Source organism: Molothrus aeneus, chromosome 2, assembly GCF_037042795.1.
Source record: "Molothrus aeneus isolate 106 chromosome 2, BPBGC_Maene_1.0, whole genome shotgun sequence".
NCBI classification, from domain to species: Eukaryota; Metazoa; Chordata; class Aves; order Passeriformes; family Icteridae; genus Molothrus; species Molothrus aeneus.
In genome coordinates this window covers 29,293,838-29,321,753 of record NC_089647.1, presented here as the reverse complement: position 1 = coordinate 29,321,753, position 27,916 = coordinate 29,293,838, and the positions used below count along the sequence as shown (strand labels likewise).

The 27,916-nt window shown below is 42.4% G+C and overlaps 1 protein-coding gene across 2 annotated transcripts; it reads left to right on the top strand.

Annotated features, from left to right (window-relative positions):
- FOXJ2 (forkhead box J2) lies at positions 1 to 26,992 on the top strand. Of its 2 annotated transcripts, none has more exons than XM_066572259.1 (11): positions 1 to 1,078; positions 15,596 to 15,948; positions 16,455 to 16,529; positions 18,466 to 18,534; positions 18,881 to 19,021; positions 19,438 to 19,633; positions 21,494 to 21,814; positions 22,197 to 22,298; positions 22,763 to 22,963; positions 23,702 to 23,800; positions 24,377 to 26,992. In XM_066572259.1, the coding sequence occupies exons 2-11, from the start codon at positions 15,616 to 15,618 to the stop codon at positions 24,463 to 24,465; spliced, it is 1,626 nt and encodes a 541-aa protein (XP_066428356.1). In that variant the 5' UTR covers positions 1 to 1,078; positions 15,596 to 15,615; the 3' UTR covers positions 24,466 to 26,992. The 2 variants fall into 2 exon arrangements, with proteins under 2 accessions (XP_066428356.1, XP_066428355.1); XM_066572258.1 differs by having other exon boundaries at positions 3 to 1,078; positions 19,435 to 19,633.
- The last annotated feature ends 924 nt before the right edge of the window (positions 26,993 to 27,916 follow it).

Sequence of the window (27,916 nt, the reverse complement as noted above, 5' to 3'; positions counted from 1 at the left end):
CCTTCCCCGCAGCTGGTGAGGGAGCTTAACACTTGCCCCCTTCCCCACTAACCAGCCAAGGGTGTGCGGAGGACCCCGGCAGCCAGCCCTAGTAACTATCTAGAAGCAGGTCTGCTCTTTCTCGGTGTGGAGCAGAGCCTTCTGGAGCTCCTTCGATACTTGTTACGGGGAGAAGTGTCCTCAGACCCCAGTTCCTGAGGATTGTGAGAATAACCTTTACTGCCGACTCCCTCCTGCTGAGGAAAGTCTTCTCTCAAGCAGAGCAGACAGCCCTTCCCCAGATCAGGTAGTAGTGGGTGTCTTTACAGAGGAAATCCTGTATGCCCAGGAGAGGCAGTTCCCAAGACAGGAATAAGTAGGAGCTCCAGATACTTACCTAGTAATTATTTACTTCTGCTCGGCAGGTGATAGAGCAAAACAAGGGAGAGAAAGCAGAGAGAGATTTAGCTAGTCTTTCCTTTTCCAGTTGCTGTTAACTGGAGATAAAGGTAATTTCCAATACTGATCTCATCTTCCTTCATCCCAAGGAAGATCCCTCATCCCCTAATCCCAAGAGGGTTTTCTTCAAATACCCCGTGCAAGGAGAGAGGACACACCTCCTAGTTACAGGGAGAGGAAAAGGCAGATTTCACTGATAATATCCACTGAGATAGCAAAAATTTTTTTAGAGAAAGAGATTTTTTTTTTCCCCTTACGGGCAAGGTGTACCTAGAGAAAAGAGATTTCTAGGTAGGCAGATTGGGGAAATTGATTTCTGAAATAATCTGACCATCAGTGAAAAGGCTGTTTCCCAGGGAACACCCCTTTAGTAGTTAGCTGCCAAAAGGGAGAGAGGATCTCCATCCCAGGATAAAAACAGCAGTTTTAGGGGACTGACAATCCCCTAGCAGATTGTTTTAATACTCAAGATCCTGATTTCATCCACAATCCTTTCGCCCTCGAAATATTTTTTGAAGAAGCCCTTGGAATAGCTGACAGCAACGGTCTGAGTATGGGTCTCAGAGGAGTGTGAAGGGCAGCACCCCAACAACCAGCACTGAAGATAATCCACCTCCCTCCAGAAAATCTTCCAGACAGAGTGAGTGACCACATTATATCACCTCTCTATTCCTAGCTGTCTTGTCTCGCCTTCTCTCCTTGTTTTCTGTGTCTTTTCTTCTCTCACGGTATCTGCATGCTTTTAATCTTTTAGCTCTCTGTTTCTGGACCTCTCCCCACCTTCTTTTTCTGTGTGTCTTTCTCAGTCTCATTCATTTAGCTGCCTTATGGAGCTAAATGGAATTGACCTGATTCTTTTCCTCACTATTTAGCTTATGGGAGACCTTAGCCCAATATAATTGTAAGATGCCTCTCTACCCTCTCCCTTCTACTTTCTTTCCCTGGTCTATTCATCCTAGACTCAGCCTTAATCATCACTAGTGTGAATTAATTTCTGTCATTTAGGGGTCATTGAGAATGATAATAGTGGCCAAAAAAAGCTTTGAGGAGACAGGAGCAGTGATTTGTAGTGCCAGGGTCCAAGGATGCACCCATGGGGTGGAGTGTCAGTTCTCCATGTGGGTCCTACTATGCTTCTAACTGTGGGAATAAAATCATTGTGCGGTGCAGACCTCGCTGTGCTTGGGGTCTGAATCTACAGATCCCCATGCAAATACCCTGAGATGCATGTCCTAATGTACCTAAGGGACTGTGGGATGAATTCTGGAAAGAGTGCCCTTGAGAGTGGGTCCTGTGGTGCTCAGGGGCCTGGGAATGAAAGCTATGACAGTGCTGGTGGAACCTGCTCTGAAAGCCAGAAGAAGCCGTTCGGTTGCCACCAGTCTTCATCTGTGTTTTATGCTGCATTCAGGGGCTAGGAATATGAATCCTAGTGCTGGTGCTGCGTGAGCCAAGCTGCTGCTTTTTGTAAATGAGGCAGTTAATTCCCAGCCACAAATGAGTATTCTGACACCAGCGTAGTGATTTCCTGAGAAATCAAGTCTGAGGGAGACGTCGTCTCAAATAAAGCCAAAGCAGATTCCAGGAGCAGAAGAATCTCGGATATCTCACGGTGAGGTATTACTGTTTCTAGTGAGATAGCAGTGAGGAAATCCAAGATCAAAGGGCCAGGACAGGGAGCCCTTTTGGAGAGCAATGGTTAAAGAGGGAGTCCCTGAAGAAGGAACTCCTTGGTGTAATGTGCTTGCAAGATCAGACAAAAGATGCCAAAGTGATTCCCCATTTTGGCAGAGAATTTTGTCAGTTATCCATAGCTTCAGAAGGTGACTCTTTTTCTAAGGGAAGGCTGAACCACCAAGCATACATATGTTCTGGGGGTACTGTTAGATGCCCTCCTACCTGTTGCCCTATAGTTATGCAATCAGCCTGTTTTGAGTAGAGCTGTGTTATCTAGCACAAGGGAAGAGATAACTGAGGCATTTTGGCCTTTGTACATTCAAGGGGATAAACTGACTTTTCATGCTCGTGAGGTTAATTTACCTCACGCTGCCCCCTTCCTCACAGTCATGACTTGACATTTTTCAAGTGCTTTTGCCTCTGATGGATGCCAGGGCACTTTACAGAATATATACACCAGCCTTAACAAAATTCTGCTCTTCCACAACAATTACCTTTCTGCATATGAAACATTTTTTTTTCTTCCATTAATGATAAGGATTCTGTATTTGCTGCCTGAGCTTTAAATGGTCTTTACAGACATAAAAGACTGGAAGTGGTGTGCTATAGACTAATGGTTATTTATTTGTTAATTGCTGACAAGGCATTCAGTACTGACTTGGACACCAAATTAAGACAATCTCTTCTCAAAAGATCTCATAATCTAAAACACAGCTATACAAAAGCTGGGACATACTCATAAATTTTAGGGAACAATTTTTCGTGAGGACAGCTCTTCAAAATGATCATGGTATTCACATCAAATGTTTATCACAGGTGAAAATGCAGCTTCCTCTGAGATGGAATACTGCAGCTGCTCTGCACCATTTATTTTATACAAAAGTACCTATGCAAGAAAAAGGGAGAGTATTATTTATCTTCATGAAAGTGCAGGGTACTTTATAGACACGCTTAAATGGAACTGTTATGTCTATAAGAGTTTACATTAAGAATGTTAAACCTGACCACCTAAAATTAGACTTTAAAAACCACATTAATGTACCTTTGTAAATAGCCTAATTCTTGTAGATGCCTAGGAATGTAGAGTTGGTTTCAACAGAAGCAGTGAAGTCTTCTACATTTAGGGAAAAAGACACTTAGTTGTGCGTATATGGGTTTGTAAATTTCAATTTGGACTTTCATGCTTCCAAAAGTTGACTTTTTAAGTTGAAGCAGTCTGATTTTGTCCTATGGGCACTCAGCTCCCCTCTGAGAACTGACAGTGGCATTTCTCAGGTCAAGCCCTTAAGCAAAATAAAACGAGATGGTCTAAAGAGTTATGGGAAAAGGATTATATTACTGAAAGATCATGAGGTTATAATGCTGTTTAAGTCTGTGTTCTATAACTTTCTGGGTTTTATCTTGAAGTGTGGCTTTGAGGGCAAGTTTCTAGGTTAGAATAAGGAGTCCAGACAGTTGGAATAAAAGAAGGAAGCAGTTTGAGGAGTTGGTATCTAAGTTTTCAGGCCAAGAGAGGGTTGTTACTACTGTAGTCCTTCTAGTTTGGGGTTTTTTGCTGAGTTTTTTTTCCCTCTCTAAAAATACAGCGGAATGTTGGTGTCTCTGAAGAAGTTTATTCTTATCACAGAGGTACAGGTTACAGGTTACTACCTCTTTCCCTAAACTTCAGCTGACCTTCATGTAGTGGGAGATTCTGTCTGCATCCCAGTTTGGATCTTTGGCCCTTTACTTCAAATGTCAGAAAGAAGGAGTGGTTAATGGCAACTGTGATATGGACAGCTGTCCCTCAAGAGCAGGACTGAGCTGATTATCTCATTTTACACAGCTGTCAGACAGGAATTGGATCTCAGTTATTAGCAACCAAAAAATGAAGAACGCTTCTGGACTCATTTTTCCATTTGCTTCTCCCAACCTTGGGTAGAAGAGTAACCAGTGATTTTCATGCAGAACCTTCTATGTTTTTGTAGTACTCCATTTGCAGAATCTGAGTGATGCTTCACAACTGAAACTTTGAAGGATACTGTTTTTGGTCTGGGAGGTGTATTAGAGAAGATGAGTAGCCCCTAGATTGATGGGCAGCCTAATGTGATAGCCTAACATGTTTGAACTCTCCAGTTGTATTAACTCTGAAGCCTAAAGAAAAGCCTTTAATTTGCTGTATTGTTGGCAGTTGCACATGTTATTTAGCAAGAATATCCAGCTGATGTGTTCAACCTCCAAATGCTTATTGTCTTTGTAGGCAGTATTGTTACTTGCTATCTGTTTTGCTGGTTTTGTTTCCTTCTTCCTTCTAAGGGATATATGATGAACATCAAAATCCATAACATATTTCTGCCCTGAACTCACGTTTTTCACTTTTTAAAGCCGTCTGTGTATGTGTATTACTGAGAGAGAGCAAGCATGCAGCAGTATGTTTTCACAATTAATTAATTGCAAATTTTCATCTTAAGTTTGAAGTGCAAATGCAAAATACTGTGAATGTTTCAAAATTTGGAGATCTCACAGCCAACTTTAAGACAAATTTAATCCTATATCTGTGATGCTTTGCCAGGATTTGGACTAGATTGTTGTTTTATCCAGCTGTCTTTGACCTGACCAGGCTTCCTGTTGTGAACCTGATACTTCCTTAGGTAGGCAGCCCAGATTTAAAGGTAGACAGCAGAGATTTTGGTACTGCCTGACCTTTCCTGAATACCTGGGCTCCATAGCATCATGTGGCACTCGTGTTCCTCTCCTGCACCTTTAAGGCCCAGCGTGTTTCCAGCCTGCCTACTTCTTGATTCGCATTTCCTCCTACACCCACTCCTCCTCTCAGTTTTTCCTGCTTTTTGCATCTCTTTTCTCTTGTGGTCCCATTGGCATTTTGTCCTATGGTCCTAGAAGCCTAAAAGCTGCATTTCTCTTCATCAAGCAAGCATCCCTCATCTTCTCAGTAGGATTCTTCACTGGCAGGAGTCTCTTACTGCATCTCACAGGCTCTGGTCTTACTTCTACACCTGCATTTTGACTTGTTCCTGGTTGCCTTTTGTTAGATTATATGCCTGTGGACACATAGGATTTTTTTGTCTGAGGTTATCTCAAGAAACTTCTTTTTTTAATCACTGAAAATAACCAGTTCTGCTTGCCTAGGGAATGGCACTTGGTCTCCATAGTCCAACTCCATTTCATTCTCCCTTCTCTTCTGGCCCCTCTCCTTCCTCAGGAATAGCTATATATTTTGGTTAGTTAGAATAAAACCCCCTTCTATTACATTCTCTGGTTCCCTCTAGCAGTTGAGGATCTTGGTTTTCAGAATTAGGCTGAGCATTTTGTGAAAGGCCCAGTACCTCATTCCTCATCTTTCTGAGCTGGTCAGTTTATTTGATGTGAAATCAAGAACTAAGGGAATGTGTGTTCTTTTTTTGGCCTTTTTTATGTATAACAGAGACTGAGTAATGAGGGACAGGGTGAGATGATGAGTGAGAGCTTTTATACCTCGAGGAAAAAATATTTGCTTTTTTGTTTTTTACCATTAGCAATTCAAATTTTGTTTATGCTCTCTGCTCTGTAAAGACTGTGGCTGATTATAGCAGAAATATGTAATTACTGTTAAAAGTTCAAATCTGAATAATTGAGAAAGATTCTGAACACTTTGTGGTCATAAATTAAAAGAGCAAAGTTTTTGAATTCGCAGTTTCCCCTAAAAAAATTATTGTTAAGTAAAACCAAGACAAATTCTCCCTCCCCATCAGGAACTTGCAGAGAAAAATAAACAAGCTGGTAAAATAGTTATATCTGAAATTCTTTTTATCTCTACCTGAACAAAGTAGACAAGGTTTGACTGTAGAGAACTGGTCTGGGTTTTGAGAGAGCAATGTTCTCTACAAAGTTCTGCTGTTCCTTTGCTGGCTCACCTTGGGCTGCATGCTTCTCCGTGCATGGCTTCCCATATATCCTGGAATAGGTTATTGATCCTTTATAAGGGTTCCAAAGTGTAAGGATGAAAACCACTTTCTAATGGCTGCCTGCTCTTGCTGCGGATTGCTTTAATTACAATGTGATATTGAACTTAAAACCTCTATATGCCCTTTTTTTTGGCATTAGGAAACAATAGAAGCCCCAATGCGTTTTTGTTTCATTTAAGGACCAGTCACTCCAAAATTGAAAGATTCTGTATAATTGTGTGCAGTCTAGAACTGTTTCATAAGTTGACTTCAGTGTAGATATTCTCACTCCCTTGAAGCTTCTCCTGAGATCTCTAATGACCTTTTCTTGGCCAAGTCTCAGGGTCTCTATTCCATCTTCATCCTTCTTGGCTTCCCTGCTGTTTTTGACACTTGATCATGCCCAGTCTTGAAATCTTGTCCTCCCTTGACTTTTGTGACAGTATTTTCCTGGTTTCCCTCATAACTATTCCAGTCATTCATTCAGTAGCCTCCGCACTAAGCTGAAGCTGTTTAGTTCCCTCCATATTTTTTTTTTCATAACTTAGACACAATGACCTAGTATCCTCTCTTTGCTTTTCTTTACCTCCTTCATGCCAGGGATATTAAATGATGCAGCTTTGCATACTACCTTAACATATTTTTTAATTAATTGCTGCAAGTTTAAGACCCCTGAGGCCAATGTGGAACTTGAGAAAGCTCCTTTGAGATTTGCCTTTGTTTCCTGCTTTCCTCTGCTGCAAGCTTCCACAGTTGGGCCTATAACATGTTCGTGCTCTGAACATACAGTGTAGGACTCATCTTCCTGTTCATGGCTTAATCTTTTGCTGTTTCTTTGAGTCTCTTTGGGTAACCCTTATGCTTCCTCCTTCATTTCCCATCTCTGTTAGCGTGAGCTGTTCTTATTGGCCTCTGAGAACTGTGTTACCTTCTCATCTTGTTAGCATCACAATTGCTGAGGCTGTCCTCCTGGCATATTTTCTCAACACATTGCCATCTCCTCCTTGACAAGCCTGTGCTTTGGCTATCATCCACCACATAAGGTTCCAGCTTGTTGTGCTCACTCTAAGGGGCCTTCACATTTCTGTTTCTCCCCTATCTGTCGCTGTCCCTTACTGCATTGTCCTTTGTGTCCCAGCAACACAAGCATGACACTGTGCTTTTCCATTTTTTGCATGAACATCTCTTTGCATTCTTCCTCAGCTGACTCATACCTTGATACACACGGGAATATTGCCAGCCAATAGAGGCCAGACATACTGGAAAGTACTTATTTCATAGAACCCTAGAATCATTAAGGTTGGAAAAGGCCTCTAAGATCATTGGGTCCCACTGTTAATTGCATATTTACAATTAGCTGTTTTCAAATATGCAAATAGCCATTATTTGCATTTTTGAAAATTATTCAAAGGTCTAACTGATACTCAAATGTACTTGTCTTACTGTATGTACCCCACTCTCCCTGGCTCCTTTTGTGAAGAAGCATGATTGCAAAAGAAATAAAGATTGTTACAAGCAAAGACACAACATCTTGAAGACTGGAATGTTCAAGGTTAGAGCAGAATAATATTTACTTGCAGCTGCAAGGTGACAACTGTGGCAAGCATGTGTGTGGAAGAAAGGGACTTCTTTCAGTGTCTGTAAAGAGATGAACAGAAGATTTAGTTTCAGGATGATGATACACAAAATGGAGCATTTTGTGAGTAGGATGCCAAGCAGAAGTACTAGTGTTTTAAGTAAAAAGAAACCATTCATTGGTGTGTCTTCTGTGGTAGTGTGGTTCTGAATCCTCTTGAATTTCAAGAGTGGTACAAATCTTTTTGAGTTGTGAGCCAGGCAGGGATTGTCAGGTGTTTTGTCTACTGAAAGAGAGTTCTGTCAGTTTGAGAATAACAGCTAACAGAATAGTAAAAAGGAATTATGTTAAAACAGTGGTTGAGACTTAATTTATGAGCCTCACACAGTATTATTTGATTCTTCTGATCATTCTCCAACTTCAATTTCAGCTGTGCTTTGCTCTCAGACTCCTCTTTAACAGGCTTCTCTGCAGTGCTTTGGTAATCTCAACCCTGGGAGCATGTGCTCTGTGTACATTTTGGGCACGTGGTATTCAACTAATCTGCACTTGATACTGATTTCCTTTTTTCCTATGAATTCAGTACAGAGTTCTTGCTACTGCTTGATACCCATTTCCACGAGTGGGTTGTGGTTTGTTTCAGCAACTGTTGCAGAGTTCATATTGACTATTCTGCTTTCAGTGGTTCAGCCTTTGGTGAACAAGTTCTGACCACTTGCAGTCAGATTTTCATTTTCCCTGTATGTGGCTGATGTTCCTTTCTCTACCATAGAAGCCTTTCACTATTGATGTCATTAAAATGCAAGGCTAACAGTAATTTTTCACTGAGAGACCCATTTTTTAACGTGAATAAGAACACAGTTTTCGTTTATAAGCATGTTACATTCTTTTAACCTGTGTCTCTGTATATGTCTTTGCAATGCTGTGCAGATCTTCTGAGCAAGATAGTGCACGTGCTGCTCTACTTCTGATGTTGTCTCTAATTTCAGAAACAATCTGGGTATTAAATCGGTGTTTACATACCTTCTGCTGCAGGTTTATTACTGGATGTGATTCTGATAGGCAGGTAAAATTGAAATCCTTCAGCTTGGGGCCTCTCAAAAGGCTGGGGGAAATACCTGCTCTTACCTACCATTTCTCTACCACGGACTTCCAGTTTCCGAGGGAAAATTTAATTTCAGATATGTGGTCATAAATTTGACTTATTCCGAAACCAGTTCCCTCTACCTTTCTCAGTGTAAGAGTAATTGTTCCGTTAATATTCTTAAAGCAAATGTCAAAGATTTCTCTCCTGCCTTGGCATATGTTTGGAATTACAGCTGCTACTTCCATCGGTGAAATATTGCGTAGTGGTACCGAGGGTGGAGGGATGCTGCAGAGACACTTCTGCTGTGGTGATGTATTTTCATTGCACTTCTTCAAAGTGCTTGGTTTACTTTTTACTTCAAATCTGTTATTGGGAGGGTTGTCATGGGACATTTGGCTTATTATTAGAATAAATCTTTTCTAGTAGTCTTATTACAAAGGAAATAATTTCCAGCTCAAAGGTATTTTATGTATACCAGTATTCGCAGTATCATTTACTGTTTCTTTTGACAGGTGTTACACATTCCCCACTTTACCTTACACAGCATCATAAATAAACAAACTGGTCCTAACTTTGAGCACATATTTTCAGACTGTCTTAGGAGTGTCTGCAACGTTTGTGTAGTATTTCTCAATGCTTTTTTTCCCCTGTATGTTTATATAGCAGACAACAAAAACATTTGATTAGTTGGTCTTATTAAAATCTGGCAAGGCCCTAGCTATGCTCAATCTTAGCCTGTTATGCCCATAAAGATACTGCTTCTCTTGACATGAGCATATTTCAGGCTTTGGCTATAATGCCATCTGTTGATAAGTTTAAATAAGCAGGTCAGGTTTTGTAAACTATACCATTTGTCAGTTTCAAACAAAGCTAGGACATAATTGCCTTTGGAATTGAATCCTGATGCACTTCCAACATGAGGGTTTGGGTGACTTTATAGTTCTCACAAGACTTCATGCTTCATTAGTACCAAAAATGCCTGCACAGTCAGTGCTGTTCATTTACTAAATTCAAAATACAAATTTATAGCCTGCTTGTGTACATTTCACAAAATGGAGGGAATTGAAAGGTCCTATGATAAATGTGCTATCATGATTTTATCTAATCTGTAATGACAGTGAAAACAAATTTGTTTTCTTTTTATTTTTCTTTGAGACTTAATATGAACCTTATTTTGTTGAGATTTCTATTCATTAAAGGAAAATCATCTCTGTATAACAGTTTAATTACAACAAAACAATTAGTCAAGCAATTTATATTAAGCTATACATGGCCTAAAAGTTTTCATCTTCCTCGAACTGGTAATTTTCAGTACCACCTCAGTGTTTTGTGTGACTTGGAGCAAATTTTCCATTCAGGATACCAGAGTCACAGTACTGCCTGTGTTCCATGAAGCAGTACACTGAGCGTTCAGAGCCGTGCCGTGTTGCACACGCAGTAGTTCTGAGCAGGGCTGTGGAGTCAGAACCCAACGCGTGGACAGGTGCACGCTGTGACACTCACAGGCAATAGCACACCGTGGGCTCTTAGGTGACAGTGGCTTCCTTTGGTTGGATCCCTTTTCCCTTTGTGGCTCATGACTAGTGAGAACCATGTGCCTCCTGTTACCATATCTGCAAGCCTGTAATTGGGAAAACATTTTTTGGCTTGTTCTACTGCTCCCCAAAAAGGGAAGCATGGTTCTAGGGTATGAGAATTTCTCTTAGCTCCTTGCCCCCAGGGATGGGTTTTCCTCCTTTCATATGGCACTGAAGGCAGAAAGGTGCTGTCAAACTGCAATGCCTTTCTTTTGTCAGTAACATGACACCTATCATTCCTTCCAGGTTAAGTTTTGTTTTATGAACAATACCCACCAGCCTCTCTTCCTTCATTTGATTCCAGAAATATAAACATTTCCTGAAGGCTTCTCACAAGGAGTTACCAAAACGATGGATAGCAATTTCAGTCTGGGCAGATAATCAGTATCCTCTTTTCTTATTTCTTACATGAAACAAGTATTTCTGTGAGAATGTTTGCTTAGAGAAGATCGGATTTTTAAGTGTTTTATTCCTGCCATCTTAGTTCACACCACCTTCTTTATGAGGGAAAGCACATATCTTAAAATGGCAAATTTCTCTTCCTTCTAGACTCAGCTAAATTATTTTCCCCTTCTTGTACTGGATGAGGACACAGAGTTTTTTGAGTGTGTTATTTACACAAGTACATTGGAACTGCCTTTTTTCACCAAAGTAGAGGCTCTTCATTTCTTCATGCATGTTTTACTTTTACTCCTCACAATGTGACATTATTTTAGAAAGGTTGTAGTCAAATAGTCCTTTTTTTGACAGTTTTTATATCTACTAAATACCTTAGAGACTAGGGTTATCTCTGAGTATATTAGATGGATGTTGTTAGTTAGATCACTGGATCTGTGTTTCAGGCACTGAAATACAAGTAGTCACCTATTCATAGGTGTTCTGTAGCAATGTCTGTCATTGCTTGGTAGTCTGTTTTAGTTTATTCTCTCAAAGTTCATGTTGAGAAACTTGAGTCTCCTTTAAATCTTTTTGTCATAGTGTTTTTTGGATCAGAATACTAGCAAATAAAGCAACAGTGAAAGTAAACACAGAAAAATGTAAATGTAGAGGTTTATTCTAGAATAGGCATCTTCTGTAGGCAGTGCACAGCATTGTATGGCTCCCTATTTCAGTCCCAACTGGTTCTGCCTGACCAGCCCTTGAATCCAGCCTTAGAGAATGCTTCAGGCTATAAATGTTTATTAACTCTGTGCTCAGTGGGACCCTTAGTGTGTTGTTCCCCACATTTCATGTGTTTTTCTGTCCTGATGGGCAAGTAGCAGTGATCCTGGGTACGATCTGGCTGGCTTAGAGTGAGCATTTGCAGAGTAGCAAAGTACAGATTTCTTCAGCACTGCTAAGGGATGGCCCTTACTGTCCCATCAACAGGAGCCTGGCTTGCATTTGCAGCAGGAGCTTCCGCTTGCTACTTGCAAAGATTCAAAGTAAGACAGCAGTTTTCCTAGAAAGCTGTAGGTCTAGTCTGAAGTGAATTAGTGGTTATTAAAAGGTATTCAATGCAGGAATTTTCTTTAATACATTTTTCTTATGAATAGGACGGATTCTTGTCTGTTTAACTGTAGTTCAGGATCCATGCTTGGCTGGACTTTTTGCATCTCTCTGACCTGTCTGACTCGGGATTGTACTGTAACTGTTTAGTGCTTGAGAAATGAAGACTCTGCTGTCGCCTTCCAGCTGTTGATGGTGGTTATGACCTTGGCTACTCTAACCTTGCTTTTTAAATTCAGCCAAATACATAAACAGATAGCATTTACCTTGTAAAATAGGACATTGTGAATTCTGGTCTTCGACTTTCTTTTTACTTCTTGAAAATTAATTCTGACTTGCTAATGTGGTAGGATTTTTAAAGCACCCTTTATTTCAGTTCCATGTGCTTATTAGTTATTACTGGCTTTTTCTTTGTTTGAGTGGGATCATAAGAGAAGAGTTCAAAAGATTTGCCAGGCAATAAGCTGGGAAAGGAAAGTTGGAAGAATGATCAGCTGCTCTGGTTTGGCTGCAGTCTTATTTTATCATGCCATTTAGTAGTGTCAAGCTGATGCACCAAATACTTGGGTCAGGTGAATGAGAAATGCAACATAAATTAACAGTAATATGTACTGCATAGCAAATATTCTTTTAAATAATTTAGTAGCCAATTACACTAAATTATTGTTGCCCTGAAAGTGTTGTGGAATTGCCACCTTACCTAGTGTTTGACTATGCTCAATTATTACAGATCCCATATTGCCAGCAAATCCAGTAACATGATCAAGTGCAAACTTGGAAAAAAAGGTCTTATTCCACTGCTTTGAAATTTCCCATGTGATTGCTGTTTGGTCTGACTCTTTGCTTTCAGTCCTAAATTACTGTCTAGTGTATATCTTCTTATCTTCTTAAAAAGTATCTTCTTAAAAAGCTGCTGTGTTTTACTGAAAAGTGTTTCAGTACTGGGTGACAAGTGCATATATAGACACAGGGTTTACTTTGGGGTTTTTTTGGGGTTTTTTTTTGGGTTTTTTTGTTTGGTTGGTTTTTTTTAAGATTTTTGGATTTTGTTTTCTTGTCAAAGATTTTTATAAGCCAAGGAATAAAAATATTATATTTCTTAGTGTGGGTGTAATCTGACCCAATTCTAATTTTGCTTGTCTCCCTGACGAGTCTATTTTATACAAATGCACAAAAGCTTGTGTATTTGATGATGCAGATGTTGCATATCAGCCTTACATTTTACTGCATAGCCAATCATCCCAGATGCTCTACTGACATAACCTGGGCAAACCTGAAGCTCTGTCAAAACAACCGTGCTTTCTTTCTTCTGTTTCTTGAATTTCTGGTGTTTCAGATTGGTATCTTAATCTGCCATATGCTTTTATAACCTAATTTTCTTGATTTCTCTGCTTGTCTTTAAAAAGCAAAAAGGGGGGAGGGGGTGGAATAGATAAATTTGTGTTTATTTTACTTTGGAGTTGTATTGTTAATGCAACTGATATTTCATAATGGTTTAACAAGAAGCAGTAATTTTTTTTCTGCTTGCACCATAGAACTTATAATTTATATGAGACGCTTACAAAATGAAGCATTCAACTTAACATTTAGTTCATGTTTGTTTTCTTCCAGGTGGGGTACTACTTTTAATGAGGGCAAAATATATTGTTGCTTTTCCCTTGTATTATTCACAAAAGAATAGTCTTGCTATTTTTTTTTTAATTTGTGTAAATTTCAAATGTTTGATACTAGATTAAATCAGTAAAAACGAGTTGTTCAATAAAGATCAGCTTGAGGGGGCTGGATAGTGGAAAGCCTTTTGCAGCTTGGATCAATTAGCTGTGCAGCAGGTAATAATGCCTGTCCCAAGTGAGAGTGTGGCAGATGAGTAGATGGGTAAGTTGGTAGCTGATGGGCTTTTCCTTTCCTCCCCAGACATAAAAATGTTTCTACTCGCCATAGATGCTGTGGTGCTGCAATTACACTTCTAAGTCTGGGTGCCTAAGAGTGAGTGATGGTGTTAGCTGTGCAATTAGGACGTGTTTCCTGAGGCCAGGGCTGTGATGCCACTGCCTGTGGGGGCTGAGGGATGGATTTTGTTAGGGTATTGTGTAGGTGTTTGAGCCCTAAGAGGTGTGGTGAGCACATGCATGGAAATGAAAGGTTTAGCGCATATGAATGCGTTGGAGTATGGACTTCATTGCTTTGGTGCCGTGAGGCACTGGAGTGCAGAAGTGAAAGGTAGAATGCATATGGGTGTGGGGGAAGAACGGGTAGCTTCGGTGTCAAAATGCTGGGTGCATCTGTCTCTGGATCTGTGCATCCACACTGTGTTATTGTCAAATGCCTATTTTTAGAATGAGTACCTAATTGGTATTCATGCAGATGGGTGTCTCCCTGTCTCATCTGATCCACTCATCTGAGTGATGCACTCAGTGGGAGGTGTCTGCTGACGAATCTTTCCTAAGCAGAGTGTGTTCATGTCAGTCTCTTCTCTCTTACATGTATGCAAGTGTTTAATTTGCTATACAGACATAAGTGTGTTTGTGTGTTTGCCTTGTCTATGCTCCAGCATGCTCAAAGAAAGTACCATTTAATCTTCTGGAATGACTAATTTCAGAAATGAAAGGTATAGAATTTGCATGCCTTCAAGACATGTTTCTTCTCTTTATGCAAAGAGCAATGCAAGTTATGGCCTTGGAAACTTAGCTCCCTCAGTCCAGACTTCAAGGGATTGCTCCCAGTATAGCAATGCAGCCAGTTGTGAATAGGAATGACGGACTTTCTGCTGCCTGTCCACTGCAACAGACTACAGAAAACTTAGTGTGCTAAGTGTGCAAGTTCATACAAGTTCGTGCTGCAAAATGTTTTCTTCTTATAAAATAATTATGTAGTAATCCTTGTATACAACTGCTAGCCAGGTGTGGTTTATTTTTCTGAGGGGAAGTATATAACGTTTATAAGAGAACGTTTATTCTGAGTCTCTTCCTGCAGCAAACTTGTGTGATTTCAGACAAGTAAGTTTTTTCTGTGTCTCAGAATTGGAGAAAATACTTGCCTGCTATAGTGTGAATTAAGCAGGATTTAAATATATATATATATATATATTTTTTAGGAAAAACTGGTTATGGCAGGCAAAGCTTTAACTATTATGAGCTTAATATAGTCTGTTCCAACTTGACATGGTAGATGTAATTATCTATATATAGTATTATGCATGATCTTGGTGTTTTAAAATGAGATATGTAATCCTAGCTCTAAGGAATAGGATTCATTATAATGTCACCTAATGCAAAAAGAGAGGCTAGGCCTCAGAGAGAAATTAATTTCCCCTCAAATTAAGATAGTCCTGACTTTGCAGATGATCTAATTAAATTGTGGTTTGTGTGTGGCATGAATGAATATTCCCTTTTAGCTATGATTTTCCTCTTACCTGACACCATAAACCTACTGGACCACATGTAATCTTGGTGAAGCGTACCAAGGTTATATGGATTATGTAGTAAAGGAGTGAATGTGATATACCTGCTGAAAGGGCCCCACTTCCCTTAAACAGATCTTGGCTTTTTACCTGGGAGCAGTGCCCTGGAGTAAGCCTGCCCTAGCAATGTTACTATCAGTGTGGAAAAGCACTGTCCCCTCTGCCCTCAGTACGGATGGTCCTCCCTGAGGCACAGTCATGGGCCTTTTGGAATGGTTCTGGCTAGCTGTGAGTAAGATAAATAAAGTAGGATGATCTTCATACAGGTATTGGTGATAGCAGGAGGAGAAGGCAAATGGATGTTTCTGTTCTTAGGCTTCACCTTGTTTGTGTCTCAAGGGTTTCCTTTCCTCTCCTTTCTCCTCACAGATATTCCTGCTTCCAGCAGCATGGCCTCTGACCTGGAAAGCAGCCTCACTTCCATAGACTGGCTCCCACAGCTTACTTTAAGGGCTACTATTGAAAAATTAGGGGGTTCCTCACAAGCAGGACCTCCAGGGTCTGCCCGAAAGTGTCCCCCAGGCTCACCAACAGATCCCAACGCCACACTGAGTAAGGATGAGGCAGCAGTGCACCAAGATGGGAAGCCACGTTACAGCTATGCCACTTTGATCACATATGCCATCAACTCATCACCTGCCAAGAAGATGACGCTTAGTGAGATCTACCGTTGGATCTGCGACAACTTTCCCTACTACAAAAATGCTGGTATTGGTTGGAAGGTGAGGGCTTGCATCGCTGAAGTACCCTTTTTTGCCTAATTATAAGGCTTACTTTCTTAATTCTATGCAGAATAGCTTCACTGATTAAAATAAGACTGATGTAAAACTAAGTTGACAAATGGAGAAAATGCAGAGCCAGCAGTCCCGTTTTCCTGAGAATTTTGTTGAACATATGTGGGGGTCCACTAAGAAGGAGTGCACACAAAACCCACCACCACCAACCAAGGAAAACAAAAAAAATCCCCCACAAAGCACATATCACTACCATCCTCTGCATCACACTGATGCTATTTTCATTGCACCTTCTATAGGTGTAGAGGTGGTTCAGCCCCATATTAACCATCTTAATCTGTCCCTTTCCACAGCTTCTGTTCTTCCCCATTCCAGCGATATGTAGTGAGCTTTGGCTTTTATGTACAACCCTATTTTCCTCTGCTCCAGCACATACCCAGAAGACTGTATGTTTTTGTTGTAGCACTTACCTGTATCTCTTACTCTCTCATCAGAACTCTATTCGTCATAACCTCTCTCTGAATAAATGTTTTCGAAAGGTGCCTCGACCAAGAGATGATCCTGGGAAGGTAAGAAATCTGCATGCTCCTGGGCAAGCAATTTAAAACTGCAGGGAAATAAGCTGGGGTTGCCCCTTTCTAACTCATGGTTGGAATTTGAAACCTAAAGTGTAGGCAAAAATGGAAGCAGTAGTAAGATTTACTGCAGTCCTTTGGCTACAGAAGCATTTACTTAAAGGGAACCTGTAAAGGAACTTTAAGGGTTTTAGTAATTATTTTTCTTATCTGTGATCTTCAGTTGACTTTAAAGATACTGGCAGAAGTCAAAAGTGTGATTGAAAGTACTTTATTAATTTTGTTTCTTTTTCTTCTTTATCTTTGTGTGTAAAATGTGAGTATAGTCCAACTTGTTCTGCTATGAGAGAGCATAGTGGCTGCTGGTGAACAGTAGGACTGTGATGTGGCGTGGATTTCATGGAGGCAGGATCCATGGAAATGAGAGCAGAATTGCTACCTATATAGATTGCAAAGTATTTGGTGTTGGAAAAATATGTCATCATCACGTAGTTTAAATCTGTAGAGATTATTTACGAGTAAAAACTCAAGAATTTAGGAATATGTTGGCTAACTAAGGAAAGCTGTGATAGTACGCATAGATTGTAAAGGGGGATTGCTAGAAAAACCAAGACTTGGCATCTTGGCATGCAGATATTACTGTCTGAAAAAGCCCACAACCAAACAAGCAGGAGGAAATGGTAGGGGTAAGAAGCTGTGTATTTAGACACAAGGATTGTCTCCTCCCCCTCATCCTAAAGTTGCAAGAAAGGACCATTTGCTCAGGCCTTTATTTCAGGTTATATTTAAAGGACTGCGTGGTGCTCAGTTGGCATCTATAAGTGAAAATAGTAGATCTTTGAGCATCACAGCTCAAAAATACCATTAATTATGTGGCTTATTCCAGGAAATCCTGACTGACTTAAGGGTATATGTTTGCAGGTGTTCATTGGCATGTTGGGCTGGGTTTATAATGAAAACCTGTGCTTGTTGCTTATTCAGATTATTCAGATCTTGATGGGAGGTTAAAACAAGCTAAATCCACTTTAGAGTTCTTTTTATACTTAGTCAGAAGACAACACTCATAATTATATGCTGTTTTATATTGAAAGGGAGGTCTAGGGGTTGACATGTACCCCTATCCTCTCCCAGACGGGAACAATAACATTAGGCTGATGAGATCTGTTCAAATTTTTAATATCTCCAGGGATGGAGATAGCAAAACTGGGCATTTGTTCTAGTTCTGCTCCACCATGATTGTGAAGAAAGTTTTGTTCATATCTGACTGTACTTTTCCTTGCTGTAACTTGTATTTTTTGCCTCTTCTTGTGCTGTACATTTTTGAGAAGAATTTGATTCTGAAAAGAATCAGATCTTTTATAATACGCTTCCACAGTTGAAGGCAGTGGTTTGATCCACTTAGCTTTTTCTTGTCCAAGCTAAACAGACCCCTCTTTACATAATTTGTTTTAGTTCTTAACAGTGGTTTATTTCTTAGCCATCACAGGCCCTCTGTGGATGCTTGAAGTGTAGTCTCACAATCATGAAAAAAGAGCAATCCTTCTGGCTGTCTCTGCCAAATACCAACGTTGAGTTGGTTCTCATGAGTTAATCATAAATTCAGATTGTGAGGAAGCCACTGAAAGGAGTGTGCAGGCCCAAAAGAGTTCACTCAGCTTGGATCAAACCGTCCTTTTGTGTCCTGTCTCAAGAGTGATGGAAAGTAGAGGATTCTGCCTTCCACCAGTAGCATTGTTCCTCATAGTCCAATGCAACCCAGTGCAAGAAGGGAATCTCTTGGCAACACCTGAGTCTCAGTTGTGTGAGGTTCTAGAGGATGGTCCTTGTGGTCCTAATGTTTAGTTGGTGCTGCATTTCTTGAGTCAGCAGCCCCCTACTTCAGGAAGCTCTGTGATTTCATCATTCATTCACCCACGGGTTTTCTTTCCAGGGCTCTTACTGGACAATAGATACATGTCCAGATATATCTCGCAAGAGGCGGCATCCTCCAGATGATGACGTGAGTGTTTTTCTTTCCACACAGCATGGAGTGGGCTGGGAATTCCCTTCCAGCACCAGACCATGATAATGTTTTTGGGGTCAGGGGGTATAGATGGGCAGAAAAAGGCCAGGACTGAACTAGTACGTATGTCCTGTTGATTGCCTGTTGTTGCTGCTATTCAGTAGCAAAGTTAATCTTGTCTGAAGTCCTTTATCCTGACTTTTCAGTGACTAAGGCCCAGTCCTCCTCTTTTTTAAGCCATGAACTTCTACAGCGGGGGAGCTGGCTTCCCATCTGCAGTTTCACTTCTCCATCTGTTTTTGATTTCTGCTCCTCTCCTTCTCTCTTTCTTCCCCATCCACAGATACCACAAGACTCCCCAGAGCAAGAAGCAAGTAAAAGCCCCCGAGGGGCTGTTCCAGTCAGCACAGAAGCCTCTTTGCCACCTGAGGCCACCCCTCAGATGTCGATCCAGAGCACCACCCCCATTGCTAACTACAGTCAGGTGAGCCGTGGGGAAAAGGATAGAAGTGGGAGGAAAAGGAGAGTGGGAGGAGTGCATGAATGGAAAAGCGAAGTGGTGAGGAGAGGGAATTGTGAAAATTGTGATATGGAGGCAAAAATAAAAAGAAGGAAAGGAGCTGAAATTGCCGAGATGGAAAATAAGGAGGAAGTGAATTTTAGCAAAGGGTTGGATGGGGATAAGGATAAAGGCATAATGGTATTAGCTGAAGAAAAAGCTGGAGCCATTGTGCTGTGGTTGGTGTTCCTCAAGAAAATGGTGTTTGGGAAGATTTGTTGGAAGATGAGCTAAGTGATACAGGATATCAGTACATGTTCTATGTGTATCTAGTCTGATCTCTGTCTCAAGCTGCAAATCCTGGTACAGACTGAAGGCCTTATTTCTGCCTCCCTTAGCAGGGTGCAGGGCCTGTGGATGTTGCCTCTACTGTAGCAGGGGGGCAGGGCCGTGAAGGGGCCGATGTGCCACCTCCGCTGTACAGTGCCAACCATGACTTCAAGTTCTCCTACTCCGAGATCAACTTCCAGGACCTTAGCTGGTCCTTCCGAAATCTCTACAAATCCATGCTGGAGAAATCATCTTCCTCTCAGCACGGTGAGTAACTACATGCGTCATGTGGGGTGGGCAGGTATCTGCCCACACAGTCTTGTCCATTTGGCATCTCTCAGATCTTTCCTCGTTTAGGAGCCTGTGCAAACAGACTTTCCTTCTTTGGCATGCTGTAATTACTTCTGCCAGGAGCTGATAAGAAATCTGCACGTCCTTTTATGCATTGCTCCCCCTAGTTCTCTCAGAATAAAAAAGCACAATGATTTAAAAATGCCTTGTTTTGATACAAATGCAAATACTAAAATGGCAGAAGCTGGGAAGAATGAAGTCCTGAAGAAAAGCATGTCAGAGAAACGTTCACAGTCTGTCAGACTAGAAACCGTAAGAGGGAGGGGATTGTTGCATCTGGAGTTTCTCAGAAGGAGAGTGGAAAATCATCATTGCTGAGATCTGTTAAAAGTAGGATTGTACAAGGCCTTGGAGAATTGAGCTTTGTGGATTTAGAGCAGAGAAGAGAGGGCCTCCAACTCCATTCATATCTTGCATTTCTGGGAGTGAATAAGCAGCCAGAAGAGGGCAGAATCACTTCAGGGATGAGATGCCCATGGAAAATACTTCAGAAAAACTTAAAGCTCTTTCTGCCTTTAAACACTCTTCTAAATATTAATCTGGTGTAAAAAGGAATATGTTGTTACATGAGTTTTTCGCCTGTGCTATCAGCCATCACACAGTGCAGGCAAAGTTTGCCACTCCAGAAAGGGCCTCCTGAGCTTGAAGCTTCAGTGAAATAAAAATGTATATACTTTCACTGCTGTCATCATGCTGGCACTCCTATTAGGAGCCTGTTGTGCGAGGTGTTGTAGTATGAGCAAGCTAGAAAAATGTAGAGAAGAACCTTGGCTTGGTGTGTTCCTCTGATTTTACAAACTTAGCAGCTGCTGGTTTTTTCCCTCCAGTTGTAGGCTGCATGGCAGTGTAGGAAAACTTGCAGTTTTGGAAAAAATTTTGTTGGCAACTTTTGAGTTAGGATGGCAGTATTCATCCTTTTGCCCTAGGACAGTAGTAGGATACTTGAAGGGTTGATGTTGAATCTAGTGAAAATGTGAGGCTTGCTTGCAGATGGTCAAGTAAAGGTACTCAAAGGAAGAAGTGAGTGGCTCAGGTTAATGGCATGCAGTGCCCCTGACTGGTTTTCCACAGAGGTTCCCCAGTGTATGGGGAGAATGGACAGGGGAAGCAGATAGAAGAGATCTGCTGAGCTCCTGGTGTTGGGGAAGGATAGAAAATACTTGATGCTCTCACGTGTAGAGGTTGTCTGAAATACAGGAGGATAGAAATGACACACCCAGTGAGTCAGGAGGAATGAAAGTAATAAAGGAGCCCTGGTGTGTGCAGTGTGCTCTTAGTACAAAAGCAGAGTCTTTTATGACCTCTTATGATCAATGTGAGAAAAATTGTGAAGATTCCTGACCAAGCTGCTTGTAAGAAGGGGAGCTGAAGGGAGTCTTTGGAAACAAGCAAGTCAAATGCATTAAGTTATCAATTTCCTAAATGTTCTACTGTTTAAGTATGCTTAATGGTCATTTATAGGAAAACAACATGTGCTTGACATTTCTGGAGAGGTTGGGTTACTTTGGTCAGTCTAGGAAAAAATCCAAGGAGGAACTTAAGTGCCTAACGCTGTACTAAAATCCTTCTGGGTCTTTGTTGTAGAGCATTTTGTTTTGTGTCTGGAGCACAGCAAGGGCATAACTGCACAGGTGATGGTTGCTGGCAGCCTGTAGAGGGCACTCCTAAAGCTTCATAAATATCGGGATGAGCTGTGTGAAATTAGAGCTGGATAATGTAAGCAGAGGTCTGATCCAGGCTCTCTTAAAGCTCCTTCCTCTTTCATTTACTCGGCAGGTTTCTCTTCACTCCTTGGTGACATGCAGCCCTCCAACCACAATTACTACATGTACCAGCAGCAGCAGCAGCAAGGCCCCTCCTCAGTGGGTGCTGCTCCCCCACTCCACACTCCAACCCCAGAGGGTTGCCCATCCCAAGGAGGAAAGCAGCAGGGTGGTGAAGGTTATGGCCCTCCGCCAGTGATGTCCATGCACCCGCCCCCGATGCAGCATGGAGGTTACCACCAGCATCAACAGCATCACCCACACTCCCACCCACAGCAGCAGCCACACCAGCAGCAGCAGCAGTCACAGGCTTCAATCAACAACGCTGGCTTTGGTGAGTCCGGGGTGATGGAAAGCATGAATGGGGGAAAAGGAGCAGTGAGGAGCCCCCAGACAGAAATCCCACAAGTGAGCTTTCCCTAAGTAGTGCCTACCTGTGTGTAGAAAATGGGGGAAAGCCGGATATGGTTGAAATCTGAGAAGGAAATCTGGAGAATGGAGAACATATCACCCTGGGTTTGGGATTCTGTTAAGGGATGCAGCATAAAGTCAGGGCCTTAGTGAAAAAGGAGATACCGCCCCTGGTTTTCCAAGGGGGAAAGGATTTCTAGCTGCTGTAGCATCAGGCTCTTTGGTGAAGAGGGGCCAGTCTTTTTATAGGGGTGGAGAGGAAGGGTGATCTATGTTGTATTAATCTTGTCCCTGTTTCATTCCAGCGTTTCCCCCTGATTGGTGCTCCAACATTGATTCCCTGAAGGAAAGCTTCAAGATGGTAAACCGGCTGAACTGGTCTAGCATTGAGCACTCCCAATTCTCAGGTCAGTGTTGGCCTAGTGACTAAGGCTAGTGACTCAATGACTAGGGCTGTGGTCTAGAACACGCAAGTGCTGTGCAGGGATGTTATTTTTCAGTGTAACTGTGGCAAGTACCTGGATTTCTCAGTGATTCACCTCATTTTTAAAAAGAGGTATCCTACTTCATGGGTTCTGTTAAACATCCTGAAGCACTTGAATGAACACTGCAGGATTTGGAGCAGGGAGAATTAAGTCATAAAAGTATGTCAGCTAACGGAGCTTTTTCCTTCCAACTCTTCCTTGCCCTACCTGAGTCAGTGTGACAGTATCTTAGATGTGGAGCTCTTCAGGAGTCTGGCGACAGATTTGAAACCATAAAGTTTGGTTTGTGAGGAGGCGGTAGGATTTAGGGACAGAAGACAGAAATTCTTTGCAGGGAAGATCACAGTGTGACTGCTGTCTTTGACACTCTCCTCTGTCCCCTGCAGAACTCATGGAGAGTTTGCGCCAGGCTGAGCGGAAGAACTGGACGCTGGATCAACACCATATTGCCAACCTCTGTGACTCCCTTAATCACTTCCTTACCCAGACTGGTCAGCTCCCTCATCTGGTTGGCCCACAGCAGCCCCCTCGAATCTCTGATTCTTGTGCCCTGAACAGTGGCAAACAGGAGCAATCCATGAACCAAGGTAATTAGGAGGAGACTAAAATGACATGCAAATGAAGGCCCAATTCTGTGAGTATTCTAAACTACTTGCAGCCTTACCAGGCAATGCAGCACTGAGCAACTCAGAGCTAGGCTGTCAGAGCTGTTCATCGCAACTCAGCCTTCTCTGGCTTTAAAGAACTGGGATGTCCTATACCTGTGGTCTGGACAGACTGCTGTTATGTGATGCATGCTATTGACAGGCAACCTCCAGGCAGGAATAGATTTAAAAGTCAAACCTGAAAGAGGAGAAGAGGTATTTTTTTAGGTGACCAACAGAGAGGAATGGCAAGGTACAGAGTTTGCTATTCCAGATGGCAGGAGCAATAAAGGAGAAAGCTCTTGCACCCTTGTTAGAGAAATACTGTAGAAGGGGTAGGGGATGCATTCTGAGGAGGGGATATGGTGGTCTTGATAGAACTGTAATGGTGTGTGTCATCTACTACTGAACTAAATGGATGATATTGAGCCAGCTTGTGGTGTTTCTGGATGAAAATTTTCTTCTCTTACAATAATAGAGAAACTCCTGGTTTCAAGAACAAGATCTCTGACCAAGCTATAGCTTGGAGTTAGGACTCATCAGCTGAATATCTCCTCAGTATCCTGTGGGTCTGAGTGAGTTGCTCTGTGGCTGAGCTGCCACCCACTCAGGGGCAAGACTTCTGACCTGAACATTAACAGTTGTTTTGTTTTTTTTTTCTTAATTCATTTCCTTTCACAGTGAACTCCTATGGTCAGCCCCAGCCTCCCCATCTCTTCTCCGGGCCATCTCCTATGTACCAGATTTCTACCCAGGACTCTCCGGGATATAATCGCCCAGGTAAGGGGTGATGTTAAGGCATATTACACCAATGAACATTAAAGAACTGGTTCCCAACTCCTTGGTGCACTTCTCCCAAAGCACTTAGTAATCAAATGGAGCACTGTGGGTAGAGAGGGAGCATGGACTGCAAGGGACCCTCCATTTAGGGCTCTCTTTTAGCTCTGGGAAGGTTTAGGATTTCAAAGGCCTGATTTCTTTCACTTCACATAAACAGTCTTCTAGCTTAGCCTCACCCTCAGTTAGTTGTTCGAAGACAGCTGCACATGAGAAGCTTCTGTTGATGAAGTCATTTGTGTTCTATCAGCAGTCAGCTATGAGGTAAGTAAAGGAGGCTGAAACTTAACTTCTGTAGAAGCTGCTGTGGAGAATTTCACAGCAGAACATTCCCAGACACTGTTAGATGCTGACAGAGATTAATGCCTGTAGTGTTCTTGCTTGTTAGACTGTTGCAAAGGAGAGGGCCCAAATCACTTTTGATTTCTTTTGCCCAAGGACCCACTGTGAAAAAACATGTAGTTTTAGAATCTAACTCTCCTCTTTCCTTTTTCTTCTTTTTTCTTATTTTTGGCTCAGCTCATCATCTGGTCCCTCGGCCTCCAGGGCCTCCTCCAGGCGCCAATGAGGAAATCCCCGATGATTTCGACTGGGACTTGATCACCTAGCGAGTTACAGACTTGATAGCCCGTCCTTTATGAAGGACGTGGGAGGGGAGGGGGACATGGGGTCAATGGTGTCAGCACCACCCTCCCCAGTCTCCCTGCCTTGCCTGTATATAGATATATATTCTCTATCTCCGCCAGAGAAGCCACCGCAAGATGCTGCCGAAGATAATCCTTCCTTGCGTCCTGTTTTATCTTCTTTTCTTTTTTTGTTTATTATTATTATTGTTATTATTATTATTACCAATAATTGAGCACAGCCCTCCCCCTCCTCCGGTGGCCTCAGACGCATCAGATCGGCTCTTTCGTGTTGCGCAGTGCCCTGTGGAGGGCGGGAAGATGGGTCCTTGGTGCCATGAAAAGACCCTGGAAGGCTGAATCCTCGAGTGCATCTTTCTCTGCCTCCGTTATTTTGCGTTTAACAATCCCTCTTTCCCTTCAAGGTGGCCGGTGAATCTGTCGTATTGGCTACTGGAGTGAGAGAGCCTAGTGGACCCTGGGAGCCTGTAGTTATGATGTTTCGTAAATGTTGTAAAGGTCAGGGGGCTGAAGGGACACTGGAGGGGTGATCTTAGCTCTGTGAACTTTGTTGCACCAGCAGGAACAGCAAGAAAATAAGTGGTGTTCCCAAGTACAAAGAGAGGGTAATCCCTGAGGTAGGGAGAGCTGAGCTGAGCTGGGAGGGCAGACCTGAGTTTGGAGAAAGGAGAATGTAGCAGATACGGTATTTCAGCAGAAAAGTTGGGTTTCAGAATGTGGTGCCATCTGTGAAGACTGAGAGATTTTGAGGGAATCCTGACCCATTTCCTACACTGCCTTTTGCAGTCTCTAGGTGAAGCCTACATACCCATCAGGTAAAAGAAGCAGTCAGGGGTGTCACATGTGATTGAGCAAATTCTGTTCCCCAGAGCTTTTCCTTTCACCCCACACCCTTTCAAGCCCTTTTTCAAAACATGTAGTGAGGCTCTCCCTTTTATATGCAAATTTGGAAGTTTTCTCTCATCAGTATTTGTCCAATTGTTATTTGATCCTCCACCCCTCATATTTCTTTGGAGGCTGTCCTTGCCTGTGGTTGAGAGTGCCAGCAACAGGAGTCTGGCTGTGTAGCTGCACATCCTCTGTCAGTGGTTCCCACTTGGTGAATGGGCTTGTGGTGGGCAGATTGGGGCTGAACTGGGGGCCTGCTGGCCAAGGGCTGAACCCTCTGGTCAGGGACCGAGAGGCCCCTGCAAACAGTTTTTGTAAGAGGGGCATTAGGGGAGAGAGGGTGAAGCAGGGCAGGGTTTTGAACCGACCAACCAAAGAGTGTAGTATGAAAGGGAGAAAGGTGTCTTGGACCCCTTGCAGTTCAGCTGGGGAGATGATGTAACCTAGTGTAAATCCTGAAGGATGAGCTTTGTCAGCATGTGCAAATCAGGAAGGTGGGAAAGATGCAGGAATGGGAGCGAGCATTTAGATGCTTCCTCCCCAAAGTTGTGTCCTGTGTTCCCCTTCTTTTCTTGTATGGCTCCGTTCTGTTAAACCTCTTGTTTCTTCTTAATATTTTATAAAGCCTCCCCCCCAGCCCTTATTCCCTATTTACCAGTGAAGGGAACAAATGTCAAAATAGACTATCATGGCTGCTTGACAGACCTGGAGCACAGGAGTAAAGTAATAACCTCTCTTCTGACCGCAGGAAGGTGGGGAACTAGCACTGCTTTTAAAATTTGCTGTAGGGATAAACCAATTGGAAATTGGATTGTTGTCAGGGAAGCGGACAGGGTCTCATTACATTGGAAGGGGGGAACAGCACCTTTTTTTTTTTTTTTCTCCTTTTTTTTGGGATTTTTTTTGTTGGATTTTTTTGTTTTGGTTTTATTTTGTTTTGTTTTAAGTGTGTGTTTGGGGGTTTGTTCGTCACTGAGCATTTCCAAGAGAAATGAGGAATCCCAGACAGCTTCAACATGGAGTCAGCTGTTACCTCTGCTGCCTCAGGATGGGAATGATACAGCTTTGGAAGCATGTGTGATAGGTTTCTGTGGAAAGTGGCACCGGCGACAACGAGAGACAACTTATGGCAGGTGCCAGTTAGTGTTTTGCAGTGGACATTACTGAGAGCCGGTCCTGTGGAGTCTGAAAACACCACCGGAAGAAAAACAAACCAAGATGGCTCCTTCTGCGTATCCAAGTGCTCCTCATTTGCATATTTGCCTCATTTGCGTATTAAGTTGTGCCTCATTTGCATATGTAAATACATGCCGGTCAGTGTGCAAATTAGCCTCGTTCCTCTGCCCCTGAAATCAATGTGTGTTGTTAGTGCGTGGTAAGACATCGATGGGTGGGTGTGGAGCTCTGCGGGTGCGCTGGCACCAGCCTGCAGGCAGGGCAGGGGGGCCAGCCTGGCCCACAGAGTGGTCTTGCAGGCCCCTCCAGCCCAATGTGGCCCCCAGTGCTTTGTGTCAGTGGTCAGGGAGAGAGGGGCGTGGTCTCACGAGTTTATTTTTGTGCATGCTTTCTTAATAAAAAGAAAAAGTGAATGTTTATGGTTTAACTGTTTTGGTGCCAGTATTGATTTTTTTCTTTCAGCGGCGCCTGTCAGGAAGGCTTGGTTTCCACCTTAGAATTTGGGTGTGGACAAGGCTAAATGGACAGCCCACACCTGGATGTTCTTGAGATGGAGATTTTTTAGGATTTTGAGAGCTGAAGGTTCTCCCAGCTGGCTGTTCTCAGGGCAGTGAGATCCGAGAGTCTTTCGGTTTATGCTCACCAGAAAGGCAGAGTGAAAACTCTACCAATGCTTAGTGTCTATTTGTCTTACTGTTTGTTGGCCTTTCTCTTTTAAGGAAGAACTAACACAGAAAGCAGATTTTTAAACTGCTTCTGTAGAGTACCTAGTAAATGTATTTCTGCTTTTCAGGAGCAGGGAACATTGAACCTTGGGAACACCCCAAATAGCCTGACTGGATGAAATTTTTTCTCCACTGGAAGGACATAAGAAGCACATCTGTCTTGTAAGGAGAGCTTCACATGACTGAGCCACAACATGGTCATTCTCCACCTTCTTGGGGTCAGATTGGAGGTTATCACTTCTCAGTTCCAGGGTTTTGCCAAATGGCTGATAGTCCAGCAGTCACCTAATCTGGGTCATCAGTGACTGCAGCTGCTCAAATTCTGCTCATGTGCCATCTCAGAATACAGTAGGTACATTTGGATAATCTAAAACTGCTTCCTAAAAGGAATATTTGGGACTCTGGTGCTGGAGGGAGTGTTGGGGAGACAGCGAGTGTGCACGTGCTACTGAACATAGGTACAGCATGTGCATTGACCAGGTACTACCATACAGTGATGTATTTGCCAGGACAAAGAAATAGATTGGGTATCTGCCAGGGCACAAAAGTCAGTTCAATGCAGCTGACTGGGCAAGTGCTGTTCTAGTGCCTGGCTGTAAGGAAATATAGTAGTACTCTAGGGAATC

Excerpts from the sequence above, each read along its gene's own strand:
- FOXJ2 (XM_066572258.1), top strand. The coding sequence starts at position 15,616 with ATGGCCTCTGACCTGGAAAGCAGCCTCACTTCCATAGACTGGCTCCCA. Across the intron at positions 19,634-21,493 it reads ATCATCTTCCTCTCAGCACG|GTTTCTCTTCACTCCTTGGT; the intron begins GTGAGTAACTAC and ends TTTACTCGGCAG. Across the intron at positions 23,801-24,376 it reads TCCGGGATATAATCGCCCAG|CTCATCATCTGGTCCCTCGG; the intron begins GTAAGGGGTGAT and ends TTTTTGGCTCAG.